The sequence below is a fragment of the Pezoporus occidentalis genome, unplaced genomic scaffold (assembly GCF_034315485.1).
Source record: "Pezoporus occidentalis ecotype Australia unplaced genomic scaffold, CSIRO_AGI_Poc_V1 ctg262, whole genome shotgun sequence".
Lineage (NCBI taxonomy): Eukaryota > Metazoa > Chordata > Aves > Psittaciformes > Psittacidae > Pezoporus > Pezoporus occidentalis.
This window is the reverse complement of record NW_026914523.1, coordinates 67,216-82,693: the sequence shown is the minus strand read 5'-3', so window position 1 is coordinate 82,693 and position 15,478 is coordinate 67,216. Positions and strand designations below refer to the sequence as shown.

At 41.9% G+C, this 15,478-nt stretch overlaps 2 protein-coding genes across 2 annotated transcripts; both read right to left on the bottom strand.

Annotated features, from left to right (window-relative positions):
• Window positions 1–745: 745 nt before the first annotated feature.
• TCTN2 (tectonic family member 2) lies at window positions 746–10,416 on the bottom strand. The gene is made up of 18 exons (XM_062624119.1): window positions 10,401–10,416; window positions 9,659–9,772; window positions 9,303–9,376; window positions 8,388–8,583; window positions 8,057–8,157; window positions 7,610–7,806; window positions 7,263–7,386; window positions 6,775–6,910; window positions 6,047–6,112; window positions 5,097–5,225; window positions 4,745–4,822; window positions 4,355–4,435; window positions 3,874–3,985; window positions 3,491–3,594; window positions 2,937–3,093; window positions 2,166–2,288; window positions 1,523–1,614; window positions 746–1,005 (listed from the first exon to the last, which is right to left on the bottom strand). The coding sequence occupies exons 2-18, from the start codon at window positions 9,747–9,749 to the stop codon at window positions 890–892; spliced, it is 1,977 nt and encodes a 658-aa protein (XP_062480103.1). The 5' UTR covers window positions 9,750–9,772; window positions 10,401–10,416; the 3' UTR covers window positions 746–889.
• An 852-nt stretch (window positions 10,417–11,268) lies between these two features.
• Window positions 11,269–15,459, bottom strand: GTF2H3 (general transcription factor IIH subunit 3). The gene is made up of 13 exons (XM_062624115.1): window positions 15,411–15,459; window positions 15,166–15,245; window positions 14,758–14,864; window positions 14,000–14,163; window positions 13,681–13,743; window positions 13,413–13,442; window positions 12,974–13,002; window positions 12,789–12,863; window positions 12,642–12,695; window positions 12,339–12,407; window positions 12,098–12,233; window positions 11,979–12,015; window positions 11,269–11,891 (listed from the first exon to the last, which is right to left on the bottom strand). Exons 1-13 carry the CDS (start codon window positions 15,418–15,420, stop codon window positions 11,822–11,824), a joined length of 924 nt encoding a protein of 307 aa, XP_062480099.1. The 5' UTR covers window positions 15,421–15,459; the 3' UTR covers window positions 11,269–11,821.
• Window positions 15,460–15,478: the final 19 nt, after the last annotated feature.

Genomic DNA, 15,478 nt, shown 5'->3' with positions numbered 1-15,478 from the left:
CCATGGCGGAGCGCAGCGGCCCGGCCCAGCCCAGCCCGCCGCCGGCAGCGAGGACAGCTGCTTCCGGGGGGCGGGGCTGAGGGGCCGGATCCCGGCCTCCTGCGCTAAAGGAGGCGGTAGGAAGGCAATAGAGCGAAAGCAGAGCTGGGGCAGGAGCTCTTCCCTGTGAGGGTGCTGAGGCGCTGGCACAGGGTGCCCAGAGGAGCTGTGGCTGCCCCATCCCCGGCAGTGCTCAAGGCCACGTTGGACACAGGGGCTTGGAGCAAGCCGCTCTAGTGGAAGGGGTCCCTGCCTCTGGCAGGGGGTGGAAGTGGCTGAGCTTTGAGGTCCCCTCCAACCCAAACCAGTCTGAGATTCTGTGAGATGTTTTCTTACCCTGCATAGCCCAGATCACACAAGGATTGCCAATGCAAAGCACTAAACTGGAACAGAGAGTTACAGACCAATACATGATAATGGCTAAGGCATTATTACTCTTCAGAAGTGTAAACAATCTGTCCACTGCTCCCAACCCAGGTGGCATGAGGGGTTTACTGTGGAAGGGACTGCCACCCTGACCCACTACACCCAGAGAAGAGAACAAGCTTGAGCAGACAGAGATCCATGCATGAGGAGGACCCCGGCCCTGCAGTGGGCTCTGGGCTGCCCTCAGCCCACGGAGCTCACCCTGCTGCGGTCCTCCAGACTTGGAGTCTAGAGCTTAAACATCATCCTGTTACTTTTTGTTTTAATTAACACATCCATCTTCTGTATCCCATATGAGTATTCATTTTATGTATCTTTACATGTTTATATAAAATGTCTACAAAATTCAAGAGTATTTCTCCATAAATTTTACCCAGAAGTACTTAAAATATTAACAAAAGAGGTTCTCTTTACATCAACATTTTTAAACCAAGCAACTGTTCCAAAATCGTGAAAACCAAGGGTTACTCGTAATTGCTGCAAGTAAAACAAGGAATGCCAATATCAGGCCTTTAGCAAGACACCGGGAATACGGTTCTCCTGCAAAAACAAAAAGAAAGGAAAAAAAAAAGTATAAACATATGAGTGCTACATTTTAAACAACAACCCAAAGGAAACAGATTAAAGTATGCGTAGAACTCGAACACAATAATGCAGCATAAAGCAAGAAGTAAGATGCTTCACACTTCTCAAACTTCATGCTTTGTGTAACTTAAGTCTCTAAAGTCACGCAGATAATAAGCATGGCAGTTGCTTCAATCCATGGAGCTCCCAGTACAGAGTCCAGGTGCTTTGATGCCCTTTGAAAGGCCAGACATTAAACCTACAGTCTCCCACGAGACACAACCCCAGCACAGTTTTACATTTCCAGTAATTACCTTTTCCAGGAGTCTAACTAAGAAATTAACGCATTATCAAGGAAAAAATTAAACTGATGTCTCGGACCATGCTTTCTAAAAGGGAAATTTTAATTCCCTGTCACAAAGCACCCTTTCAGACTGAACTCCATACATCTAGCAGCCAGTTCATGGCATTCCAGATGGGTCATTATTTCTACCTGTGTAAAACCGTGTCACTGGATAAAAAAGTTGGGGCCAGCACACATCATCTCGATTGCAGTCAAATTCTGTCCAATAATTAGACCGAGATCTAGAAGAAAAAAACACCACATGTAAAAGCACCTGCATTAACGACACCAACATAAAAACTCAGCTGTATTAACTACAGCACCAAAGGACAGCACAAGTGGGGAAAACAAGAGAGAAAGTATCCAGGTTACAGGAAAAACAAAACTAAACCACAAACCTCTCATTATTCTTTTGACTTTTCTCTAACAAAACCAGGAGCCTCCCTCTACTCTGTTTCAGTCATTTTTAGTCATTTTGTGATGAACATTTGCAGACAATGGATACTTCAGGAGCTGCACTCAGCACACTTTTTCCACTCAAGTAAACCAAAGAAGCAGAAGCTTTTCTGCTAAAACCAAACTGCAGCTTCCCAGAGTGATTTACAGGTCTTTATGTTCTTCATGCTCCTGGGGAAGATTGTCACTGTCAGAACTGTTACCTAATAAATCATTGAACCAGCTCTTCTTGCTCTCTTTATTCCATCCAGCCAAAGTAAGTAACCTTTTGATCAACACTATTAACATTAAATCTGCTTAACAGAATGGGAAGTATCAGTGTTGTTACAGAAATTACCTTGTCATTGGAATGGGTGGCTGAGCTGGCACCTTTATAAACTGAACAGCAGCAGTGATGGGAAGAAAGCTGGTGTTTTCACAGGTAAGCCCGCACTGGAATTGCCATATCACTGTTGAGTAACTGTAAGAATACGCATGACTATTACTTGAGGGCTGTAAATGGAAATTTAGAGCCTAAAAATAACCATGAAAGGACAAAATACACAGTATTTAGGAGGAGGTTGATGATCTCTGGATCCACATCACCATACAGGGGGAGAACTTGCCAAGTCTGGGAATGAAGTAAAACGGAACAGAATCTTGTTTATTGGATTGGGATTGACTGGGGGGAAAGTGAAATGTTTGTAAAGTGAAAATTCTCTGTTTCAGGAAAGAATAAAGCATTTACCACAGCCTTCAAGAGGTCTGCACTGGGGTAAGCCAGAACACAGGCCAATGCTGTCACTTCCACCATGTGACAAGTTTAAAAGGTTCTGATGGAATGCCTTGCATGTATCTACTATGGGCAGCTTCTAGATTTTCTTTAATACTTTGAAGTAGAAAGATTATCCACTTTTAGGCATTAATATTTTCTTCAATTTTCATTTCAGAGGGAGAAAGGCAAACCTGGTGTGACCAAAGGAATCTGCGCTGCACAAATAAAAGGTGTGTAAAAAAAAAGAAATCACAAAATAACGCTTTTGTTTCTAAAATTTAACCTGGATGCGTGAGGCAAGCAAGGCTCAGAATGAAACATTCATCTGCCAAAGAGCCAGAGACAGGACTCTACCTGATCTGCACAGCAAGAATCTCTTGCTGGGGAATCCCTTGCACTGCACCCACTTCAGCAAAGATTATGCGAACATTCAGGTTTGCAGGAATAGCTGCACAAATGCCTTTGAAGATTCCAGTGCTCACATTGGTATCAGAATTAAATTGATCAAGACCTATGGAGAAGAATGGAGTTATTTAAATTGATGTATTATGGAAAATATACTTTCCATAATTATATTATTGTTATAGTCCAGTGAAATACTGGTAACTGTCAAAGAGGAACACATACAGAAAATGTTTTCTCTCTGTAAAATGCACATAAAAGAGTATTTTATTATCAGAGAACGAAGTCATATGTGTACAGGTTCCTAGTAGAATACACATTAGTGCAATATCCATGTATATACTGAGTTACGTATGTGCGTGTGTGTACATATATGGATGGATGAATGGATGCAGACACAAAAAAACAGTATCTTTACGCATTTGAAGTTACATTTTGGTTTTGAGATGCTCTATTCATCGTGTGTACATATTTAGAGTATCAAAAACCCCACAAACCTCACTTACGTATAATTTCCACCCAGTCATTTGGATCACTGTGACTTGAATTGTCTCTTTTTCCAATATGAGTAGCTTGTACTAATGAATTCAATTTCTCAGTTACATTTCCTCTGCAAAATGAGAATGTGAGATTAGACAGAAAGCATATCTGTACTGTTGACCACGCTGGGTTCCAATACTATTGTACCATAAGGTCAGTTTCCTCTGAAAGATGTTATCATTCAACAAAACCAAACTTGAACTATTGAGTCATGTGTTAGGGGGAAGAAAGAGCAAAGCATTCCACCCCAACATAATCCTCATTTGAATACAGAGAGATTCAAATGAAGCCATTATTATAACTTCCCTTTTAAAATGCGGGGAAAAACAATTCAACCTACATAGCTCACCTTAAAAGTCTGCAATCTTCATCAATTCCAACTTCTAGAATGCACCCAGAGAGTGAATCCAGCCCAAATATAACTGGTGTATGAGTTGCTGATGTACATAAACCTCTGCCAGCTACGAAATGAAGACATCTTACTGAGCTTTCCTCTGTCAACCTTTCAATTTCTAGCTTTCAATTTTGTGCAAAAATATCAAGCAGGAGAATGCAAAACACAGGTGGTATAATTCAAAGACAGATGTAAGTTCATTCAACTTAAACATCCCAAGAAAGCATTAGAGGCTTACCACTGACTTTTTAACCAAGGCTAGGGAACAGTCTAGAAGGAACAGTCCATAAAAGCAATATTTGGCAGAGATTCTTAACTGAAACAAGTGAAAAAACCCCAAACAAACAAAAAACCACCATCAACCAAAGCCAAAAGAAAACACCCACAACATTTTAGCATTAGCTACAGCTGAAGTTGCAACCTCACAAGCTAGTACCTGGCTGCCAAATGTTTAGACTTCCAGAAGTATCAGAAGCATTCAGATTTGCAGCTCTCACTGGTTTTCCAACTTGATAACCTAAACAGAGAAGGGTAAATCCTGAGCACTGTATAAGAATCTATAGGCATTAGCATTGTTTTAATAATAAATGTCATTACTCCTGAAGTAAATGAACAGCCATTTCCATTACAGTAGGAATACCTTCACTTTAAGTAATCAATATCTATACAACAAAAGCCTCAGAACCAATCCCAGTTATTACAGTGGCAGTGCATTGAGACAGGAAGGTCAGGGCTAGCAACATAACGTATAAACCACTTATAGAACACAGTCACTGATAAGTATGAATTCTTTTCACTTGTAAGAAGCAAAATAAAGTATTAATACCTGGATTCCCAGACAGTTCCGTTGTATTAGTGCTCTCTAAACTTAGAAATTGGACTGTGAATCTCTGGGTCAGTATTTCTGGTAAAAGAAAAAATATGACTTTACTTTTAAATAAGTAAATAAGCAACACATATGCAGTAAATTGGCATAAAGTATGCTCTATGTAGGATGCAAATGTCATTAGTAACACAAATAATATAAATTAATGAAAACCAGCCCCTTAAATTTTCTTTCCAGAGTCCAGGGGGAATTCTTTTTAAGTATTATTAGTAAATAAGAGATTCTATCACAGAACTTCCCTGCTGAAGCAAAAAAAAAAACATCAAAAACTGTAAGAGATGTTTCATGATACCTCCATCACATAAGCTTCCAAGGAAGACTGTGACATTTACTTGCTCTATGTTCTTCTCTTTCCAAATGAATGTATAATGCTCCACAAATGTTACATTTTGACATAAAACCTCAGCAGCAGGAAGACTTTCTGTCAGAAGAAAAGGCCATCATGAAAAGCATAGAAAGCTGTGTTATTAGAGCTGAAAAAGAACATGTTAAAAAGCTGTGGGAAAGCTGGGAATTAAAACATTCCTCTTCTTGAGAATTTATTTCACTGTTAAAGTCCTGTCTTATTAGGACAGTGCAACAATACAATCCCTTAGCTTCTCAATGCTTTAATATCAGGGATTCCAGGTCCTTGTGTAGCTAAACCTCTCCACAAGAGCCCAGCACTGGACTTCACCAGCTGATGTTGCTCTCTGCTCTCCCCCTGCTTTTATCTCATCCCTCTCAGGCAGCCAGCACTGCCCAGTAAAATGCATTAGCTTGGATTCCATTAGTTTAATTTGTGCTGCATTATCCTCCCACCAAGTGGGAACCACTGTTCTACATCAAATAATTGCTTCACTGGCTGACAAAGGCCCTTCAAAAGGCCTTTTTTGTAACAAGAGGTTACAAACCAGACACGTGTCCATCTGCTTACACTGTCCATCCCACTTCTGTGCTCTTCTTTGGGATTTTATTTTAAAGCATTCTTTGTATCTTTGGGGTTTTGCTTGTTTAGTCTTTTTTCTTCTCAAAAATTACTTTAATATAAGCTAAAGAACCTTATTTCTTAACCAACTTTAAATGAAGTTAGGGTAAATTAAGTACTTGCTGCTTCACAGTAAGCAAAACAGTTTACTTCTTGAGTATACAATAACACACAAGATACCTCCTAAGAATTGCAGCAGGCATTCTAGGCATCAAAATGATCTACTTCTTATACAGTCCAGGTTAGGTAAGAAACATTAAATGGAAGAGACATACCGCTTTCACTGATGAATTTGCCAGTGTCGGTGATGTTCCTATAGACAACATTTTGCTGGATGAAGTCTGAGAATGAAAAACAAACACTGCAGTATTCCTGACTAATGAGACAGACACACTCTTTCACATCCCAAGTGGAATCCTTGTTGTGACAATGAGTAAACTACCTAGAAAATTAATACTGGTAAAAGACCAAGGCAGCTCTGTGTTTTGAGAGCACAGTTATCTCTGGGACCACAAAGGTAATAGAGATGAACAAAATTAGACAGTGACATAAAATACATTATTTTCATGCTGGTAATCATCTCAAACTGCAGAATGACACTTCATGAGTATATGCTTTCCTAATGTAGACAGTAACCACTTCTCACTAATTCTAAAATGATGATACTGCACCCTCTTGACAGGAAAAGGGCTCTGCAACAGTCTGAAAACAAAGCAGGAGGGATGCTGTTCTGTCACCACAGGCCGTAACCAGTATGAGTCACCAGAAACAGATAAATGGAAAACAAAAGCCAATCCCACTATTTCTTATATCCTAAATCTTGAGAAATAGAGGGACAGTTGATAGATGGTCATCAGAAACAGACCATCCCCAAATGCTGAGCTACAGCCACCAAGTAACAGAGACATTATACGTAGCTACTATGTCAAGCCCTTGGGGTTGTTCTGTTCTAGCAGCTCTGAGAAACATAAACCCCATATTTGTTCAGGTTTATGCAGCATACCTCCAGTACCACTGTTTATCCTCACGTCATGGGGCAGTCCTTCCTCGTAAGATTCTAGACTGGTAAGGCATCTGACATCAAAGTCCTGGAGGTATGCCACAGGGGCATGTACAACACACTGTCCAGCCATGGATTGCTGCAGGTGGTTCAACAGAAATAAGGACATTGGACATTGTTCTAGCCTCTTGCTTTTCATTTAAAGACTGCTAGTGAAATGATGATTCATAAGCTATTAATTGGGACGCCAAGCTTGCTTTTACCTCTTGCAATAATGAAGACATGATAATTTTGGGAGACGAACAGGGAGATCAGGAAGGATAATGTTTACTTTTAATAATGATTTTGGGCCTTTTTAGGTTTAAAGAAATATATTCCTTCACTTGAAACAGCAAGTTGCAGAATCTGCTTACACAGCTATAAGGAGTGTGATATAGAGAATATCAAACAAACAAAGAGAAATCAAAATATCATAAACACAAAGTGATTACCTGGGGAATGGTAAAATACTCATTTTCTTCTGTCATAACTGGATCTCCTTGATTGTAACCAGTGAAAAGTTTCCCAGGAGAAGTTTGCAAAGGGATCTTAAATGAAGGAACTTTGGGTGTAGAACTGCAAGCAAGTTTAAAAATTAAACCTCTATCTCACACCAATAAATACACATTTGCTTTCATGTCCCATGTTTTCATACAGTACCAATGATGTTTCTCCATTTGCATTTAAAGTTCACATCCTAAGATTCTAATTTCAAAGTAACTTTCATTATAAAACCAGCTCCTATTTTCAGTAACATGCTTAATGCATGTGTTGAGAAAATAAATTCCTTCAGACTTACATAGAGCCATGATAAAAGTAGCCAAGAAATGGTGTGTTGTTAAGAGAAGACTGCACACAAAGGAAGGGAAACCAATCAGGGATATATTCCATTGACTGAGAGGAGCACAGCTGATCAAAAGGTGGGTTTACATCCCCACCAAACACTCCAGTGAAACATGATTCATTGAATAACTGCTTCAAGTCTGGTGAACACTCCTGAAAGCGAAAAGAAAGGTCACTGTAGCACAGCAACTGCATTACCATAGACACTATAGCCATACTTGCAGGTGAATCAAACCAGTTTTGTACAGAAAGGTCATATTTACTGTTAGAAACACAGGAATAGCCAACAAGCCTTCTAGCCCTATCTAGTCTGAATCCCATTCAGAACTTCTCTCTCCCCCCAGGCTATAGAAAGAACCTAGAAATGTTTTAAACACTTCAAAGTTTAATATGAAATAAATACCAGGTCACAGCAACAACGAACATCACAGGCTCCAGCTGTCAAGTCACAAGGACAAGAGCCCAAGGGTTGAAACACCTGGTTTGGGATGACAGTGGCATTTTCTGTGAAAGAATTAAAAAAGAAGATAAAATCAGATTAGATGGACAGAAATCCAAACAGACCACATGCATTGCAATTTATCCTGTGTACAAACCTTCTGTTGAATTCCATGGATGATTATTCACCATCTCTTACTGCTGCCCAAATCCAAAAGTATTCTGGTTTTTTTTCATATTTAGAGGAAAAGAACAACCAAAACGCCATTTCTTCTTTAGCACATCTAAACACTCACCTGACACGTTTCCTGTAAAGGAAGAGTTGGCATATATTTCAGCTTGAACCAGGAGATGCGCCAACATCACCGAGTGACGGCAAGCTAAAACCTGGAGCGTTTCGACCACGCAAAGAGGTGCTGTGCAGCAGTCAGTGGCATTTGGCAAACACAGCTGCAGATTTCTAGTCAAGCTGATAGTCAGTTTGGAAATGTTCTGGAAGAAACGCAAAATCAGGTTTGACAGCTTCGGTGGCTTGTATTCAACTACTCTTATTTAGACCACTCTTCAGCTTCCGAAAGAGAAGTTTCATTATCACTGGGCTTTGTCAGCACTACAATGCAATGATATGCTTCCTATATAAAATTGGATATGGAGAGCGGAATGGCAAAGGGTCTGCTACCGAGATATGCAAATAGAGAGAGGAGATGAACTGTGCACAGAACTTTGAGGCACACACAGAGATTGTTACCGCAGAAATCTCATGTTCTAAAGAACAGAACAAATACTGAAAGGTGAGTTTCAGTTTTTACAGCCGCCTTCAGCTGAAAACGAGGTAACTGCAGAGATGCTAAAATCCCTACGGAATTATGTACAATGTAACACTGAAGACAAGCCTAATGACTATAGATGTTCCGGAGCTCATGCTGTTTGAAATGACTACTTTTTATTTCTATTATCTCTTTCCAGAAGATCTGAAACAGCCTCCAATGCTACAGAAAACCAGGAAGTGCAGGCAGTTCTGGAGAGAAGGAAGGCAAAAGAAACCAGCACCAAAGCTGAACCTCGGCAAATTATAGGAAAAGCGCACAGACAGAGGCAAGACATTCAAACTGAGTTGCTGGTATGTTAACATTTTGCTAATGGTTCGTTAGCCATTACTATATAATAGTCCAGTCCTTCCCATTTTAGGCAAGAATCAGTATTTCACATACCACACCACGTGTTACGTTCAAATTCCAATCGCCGGCGCTTTCATTTCCATTGCAATTGGCGAGTTGCAGTACTCCTGTATCAAAATGGAAAGTATTCCACTGTCATTTTGACCAGGCTGGGCAAATCAGTAGCACATTTAAACTCCTCTTGTGCCTTCAAATAGGCAGATTCTTAGGCCCAGCTGACAAGGAGTCAACAGAAGACTAAGGGCTTCATCAGCAAAGTCCTTTGGCGTTCCTATTTCAGCAAGTATCAAAGCACTCAAAGAAGTGCATTTCTCCAGTAATTTTAGTGTCAGAGGATATGAATAAGTCAAACATTTATTTACACACTGCTGGGGGGGGGGTGTTCTTACCTGTCTCTTCATCTCTAGGGCTTAAATATATAGAAAAACGAACAGCTGAAGAATTTCCAAGAAATAACAAATTGGCTCTGGGCCCTGACATATGGATAAATGAAGGCTGGAAGACTGAAAAAAAAGAGAGAAAGAAGCAAGTCTTTACAGAGGTTAAGTGAAAAAGGTAACATCTGCAAAACTTATTTAGATCTTACCTCCTACGTTGTAAATTGTCACAAAGCTACCTTGTGATGCCCAATGCAGGCCTGCATCTGCATTCATGCAAAGGGCCAGAGCACTGCGCTCACTGTAGTTTTCTATGCCACAAGTCTGCATCTGCCAAGATGCTCAGTGAATAAATCCTCATTAGAGTAACTTTATGGCAGGAGGCTGCAGCGCTTACTGGCCCACACAGATACACAGGGGACAGACAACAATGTGTTTAGCATTTCTTGCTGACTTCAGTTTACACTTCTAATCCTCGCAGCTATGAACGGCATCGGGGCAGTACCCCTATTACACGTGATGCGCTCACTGCAGACTAAAGCCCTCCGCATGCGGACAGCTTCAAGCGTAGGGCTCCAAGCCGAGTTCCACTACAAACTCCTTCACAGGCCGTACCAAAAGGCCCAACACAAGCCCCCCACTCAGACCCCTTCCCCACACCCTGCCCACCCTTTTACCCCCCCCCCCTTCCCTCCGCAGCTCCCCCGGCCCATAGAGGCCGCCGCTCCCCGCGGCCCTGCCGCGCTGCACCCACCGGGGTCCCCAGCGCAGGGCTCCGCCAGCAGCAGCAGCACCGCGAGCACGGCAGCCCCCATGGCGCCTACGGAGGCCCCCGCCCGGCCGCCATCTTGCGGCGCCCGCGCGGCTCCATGGCAACGGGAAGGGGCGGGAAGCGCGGCCGCCTCACGGGAAGGCGGGACGGGGCCGCCGGCGGAACCGCGGGGCGGGCTGGGCCATGGACCCCCCCTCACGGTAGGGACCAGCGGAGAGAGCCCAGGCACGGCTGCGCCTCGTCTTCCCCCCCAGCTCCACACGGACACATCCTCCCTCAGGCGCTTCAGCCAGTGCCAGATCTTAGTTAAAACCAGCTGGTATCACAGCAATATCTACCCCCACTGAAAAAGGTTTTATTACAAACTTCTTAGACAAAGTGAACTATAATGTAGCCGTCAACCAAAACAAGCCAGGAAAAGTCCGGCATTGCAGCCGTTACACTGATAAACGGCGATGCAAGTATCAAGACATGACATAAATTCCTCTATACACCTTGGGGAAGAAAAGAGTATCCGTGGTTTTCAATGTAGGGAACAGTTACAGTATTCCTTTATACAGGAATAGCAGGGACAGTATTCCTTGCAGGAGAACATCAGTTACAAGCAACAGGTTCAAACACCAAACCGTACCGTTGCTTTTTACAAGGGGGAGAATGGTTAAATCCAAGCGATGTTCAGAAGCACACAGCACGCCCTCGTCTTCTGCCCCAAAACCACCAAAGCAAAAGCTTTCATTCTTGCTTGTCAAACGCCAGCTGCAGAACCACATACTAAGAACTGCCACATTGCACAGAATTACCTTTTCCAGTTTCAGAACACAACCTTAAAGACCACCCAGCCAGCCTGAAGTTACTTTAAACAAACGGAAGCCTTTTTATTCACAAGAGATATCGAATTAAGAAAGTTAATACCACAGAGACAGTACAGCCAAAGGAATATGAACACATGCGAGTGCACAGGTAGGGCAGGACAAACATTGCTAGCAAAACCTAGCAAGAGATTCAAGTCCCTCAACAGGACAGTGCTCAGGGTCTGATCTACGCACTAGAAATGGTCATTTTTACCTTTAACCAGTGCACAAAAAGAATCAGTTTTCTTGTCTTTGACTATAGGAGGAGGGAAACGTTGGCAGTGGCCAGGATACCTTCTCCTTCCCAGGGTAGGTCTTGGCAGGCTGTAACTCCTGGCTCCTCTCGCATTTAAACCAGCACATGTTACGTGGCAATACAGTGATTTGTTACTTAGAGGGCTGTGTAGAACACACACGATTTGGCTATTCATCCCTTAAGAAACAAGGATAACACTGCATACAGTTCTCTCAGATCCAATACCACCAATTCCTCAAGTATGTTCCATCTTATGTAATTCCTGGAGGAGGTAATGATGCATTTGCATAATGTAGTTACGCAGCTACCTTTAATTTCTTCTTCTTAGCTTTCATGACAGGCGGCAATGATATTTTGAAAGCAGTCCTGAAAAAAGCAGTAGAAGAAGGAGCTGTCAGATCCACAGAACATATTTCCACACCCACCCTTGGGAAAAGGAGAAGAAACACTTACTCGCATGTGCTACAAATAGGACTGAAGTTGCAGAATACTGGAAAAGAAAAGAACGGGCTTTCAGTAGAACAGTTCACTTGAAAGTAAGGAATCAGACCCTTCAATATTTATAAGCTTACTTGACAAGCACACGGAGCACACGTAACCGATTTCAATGAGATTTCGGTGACAGAAGCATGCAGCTCTGTAGTCAACATGAATGGGAGGTGGAAGGACAAGCTGTGATCTTTGCTCTTGATCAGGGAGAAACACCCACTGCATGAAAAGAGAATGGTGCTGCTGTATTTCCTTGTCAGTGAAGCCAGTAAGATTCACATCTGACACGGGAAAAAGCACTTAAGTGTTTTCTAAATGACTTACCAACAAATACTGCAGAAGGGATGGCATGTGGAGCACTTTCAGATATATGCCACCTGTAATATCACAAGCCTGGAAAGCAGAGAATGATCAGCTTGTTTTGGTTTATAATTACCAGGATATTTAGAATACCCACACGCTGCACAAGGCCTGCATGTTAGGACTGTCAGATCCACCGAGCGTATTTCCACACCCACTCTTGAAACAAATGAAAGAGGAGAGCTTAGGAACATCTCAAACTATCTAGCAGCAAGTATCTGTGAATCAATACAAACAGCAAATGAGAATAGGGAGTGGAGTCTGTACCTGTTGTAGGAGACCTGAATCAGAGTCCAACACACAAGCATCAATCAAAACACTCTGCAAGAAAAGAGATGCAATGCATAAAAGAAATGAACAATTTTTTTTATCTGTGGATATTAATAATACATAGGAGAAAGAAGCCAGCTTCACCTGTTTCTGTGCTGCAAAGATAACATTCATGAAGTTCATATATTGCAATGCACTGTCTTCCGCTGCTTTTATGACCTAAATAAAACAATTCAAACTTGTTGGCCTTAAAACAATTCAAACTTGTTGACCTACATAGTATCACTGGATTTCAAGACTGAAATAAAACTGTCAGCAAAAGTCCTTACCAAAATCCTTGATTTCATTTCTTGATTGCCTAAATATTAAAAAAGAAATGCATGAGCACATTGTTTCTATTGCCTGCAGTTTGCCCTTTTAATTCTGGAGCATCTAACATCCCAGTTACATATCTAACATCCAAGATGTTAGATCTAACATCTCAATTAAAATACCTATAAGAAACTGGTTTACAGTCCCAGTGACAAGCATCTGTGGACTAATTCAGGCTTGTCATGAAAGCAGACCCATTTCACTTATTGTCCTAAAGCACCGAGATGTTGATCAGGGAAGGAGGTGGTCCCTGTGGAATGATCAGGATAAACATGCACCTAATCTTGTCAATTTTGGAAATGGGGACATGTCAAACCATATGTATATTTGTTTGTATGTACTTATGTGTGATTCAAATATTTATGGAAGTATTCAAAACAGGAGAAGAGGCTTTACCTTTCACATCTTTGCTCATCTTGTTGATATCTGATTAGCTGACTTTAAGGAATCTGCATTCAATTCTTGAAAATAACCCCAGTATCCATGCCACGTGTTCCCCACCTTAACCAACGCGCATTTTAAAAAGCCTGACCCACAGCTGTTAGGTAAACATTTCAGTTTTGAGTATTATTACAGGACAGGAATAGTAAAACTTAACTAATATTGTAAGAAACAGTCTTGAAAACACAGAAAAGCTTTGAAGATTCTGTGACTGAAAGGATACAACAAAGGGCTTTAGAGAGTGATCCTACTAACAGGGTTTCTGTTTGCTGGCCCCTCATGTCACCTGCAATACAAGGAAAGTTGCAGAAGTTACTTTTAGATATAAAAACAGTTGCTGAATCCGACCATAGCAAATACTACAAGTTTTATCTTTGGCAAATAGCATCAATGCAGAGGCCTGAAGTGTCACACATTATAAACTCATCTGCTTGAAACGTATTAAAATTCACATGATAAAAATAAAGGAAATTCCTACACTCCTTGGGAGCCCAAATGTTTTGCAATTCTGCATATTAATCCTAGAATTTTCTTTTCCTTACTTTTTGTCATGAGGTCTTTAATCTCTTCTGCAATTGCATCATTGATTGCTGTTAACAACTCATACTTTCCATCCTTGCTGCCAGGGCAATTAGATTCCATGGAACTACCACCATCTCCAAAGAGCTCTGCAGCAACCCAACCCTTCCCAGGGTACAAGAAACGGCTGAAATAGAAGAAAGTCAAAGTATATATGGTTTAACCTTGTAAGAAAAATACCCATAAACTACTCAGATGTAGAAAGCAATACTCCACAGTATAATAGCAAATAATCTTAACACTTTAGACACTAAAGAGACTATATAAAGCAGGTAATCCTCAAACTGAAAATGGAGTAAAACCCACATTCACCTCCCTCCTTTCAAGGCCCCTCTTAAGAGAGATAAATCATAGAATAATTAGGGTTGGAAAGGACCTTAAGATCATACAGTTCCAACCCCCCTACCATGGGCAGGGACATCTCACAATAAACCATCTCACCCAAGACTTCGTCCCACCTGGCCTTGAACACCGCCAGGGATGGAGCATTCACAACCTCCCTGGGCAACCCATTCCAGTGCCTCACCACCCTAACAGGAAAAAATTTCCTCCTTATATCCAATCTAATGGCCATGTCTGCACTTAGGGGTAGATCTTTAAGACAATGATATATTATGCATTTTAAACCTGATGGCAATTATGTACTTCAAAAAAAAAAAATCAGGAGATAGATACAGACAAGTGTACTCTAAATCTTCACCCTGTTAAGAAGCAACTCTACCTTTCTTGTGTGTGACTTGCTATCACAGCAAGTCTGTTGTTGCGGTTCATAAGTAAGTGCGAGTTTCCCAGCACCATCACTGCGTCGATGCATTTTGATAGGGTGAACTGATGAAAAAAAGGAAGAAGAAAACAGATACAGGGCAGTTAACATTTACAGTGAGGTAATTTAGAAGAAATCTCTCAAATCACTGCAGTTAAAAAAACTCAACTTGAAGATGCTGAAAGTTTCCTAATAGAATTTAGAAAAAAGCTTTGACTACACAATGCTGGGTAGCTGCTTTAAAGAACATTCTAATACCCATAAATTGTTCTAGCAGACAAACGTCAACAGAGTTTAGAGATCAAAGGCTTATCTGTTACCTATTTACTAACATTAAACAAATAAACGGCCCCCAGCAGCACGTACCTCAGCTTCTCCTAGCGCCTTCTTCCCCCACCAGATGGGGTTGGTGTCAATGATTACCACCAGCAGGCTCAGGTCATCGTCTGAAACAGACAACACCGCAGCGTCACCCCAGGCTCCGCGCGAACGCCGAGCACGGCCGCAACCGAAGGCCCCCGCGCAGAGGGGGCTGCCCCAGCGCACGGGTCACAACACCGCGGACCCCGCGCTCCGCCTCCCCCGGAGGAGCCCGGACACCGGAGCCTCACCCGCGCTCATCGCGCCGGCCGCAGGACCAGCTGCTCGCGGCGCAGGGGGATGACGCCGCGGCACGGCG

Excerpts from the sequence above, each read along its gene's own strand:
- TCTN2 (XM_062624119.1), bottom strand. The coding sequence starts at position 9,749 with ATGTCAGGGCCCAGAGCCAATTTGTTATTTCTTGGAAATTCTTCAGCT. Across the intron at positions 8,584-9,302 it reads TGAACGTAACACGTGGTGTG|AACATTTCCAAACTGACTAT; the intron begins GTATGTGAAATA and ends CGTTTCTTCCAG. Across the intron at positions 1,006-1,522 it reads AGTGACACGGTTTTACACAG|GAGAACCGTATTCCCGGTGT; the intron begins GTAGAAATAATG and ends TTGTTTTTGCAG.
- GTF2H3 (XM_062624115.1), bottom strand. Across the intron at positions 14,164-14,757 it reads GCAAGTCACACACAAGAAAG|CCGTTTCTTGTACCCTGGGA; the intron begins GTAGAGTTGCTT and ends CTTCTATTTCAG. Across the intron at positions 12,864-12,973 it reads AAATGAAATCAAGGATTTTG|GTCATAAAAGCAGCGGAAGA; the intron begins GTAAGGACTTTT and ends TGTTTTATTTAG.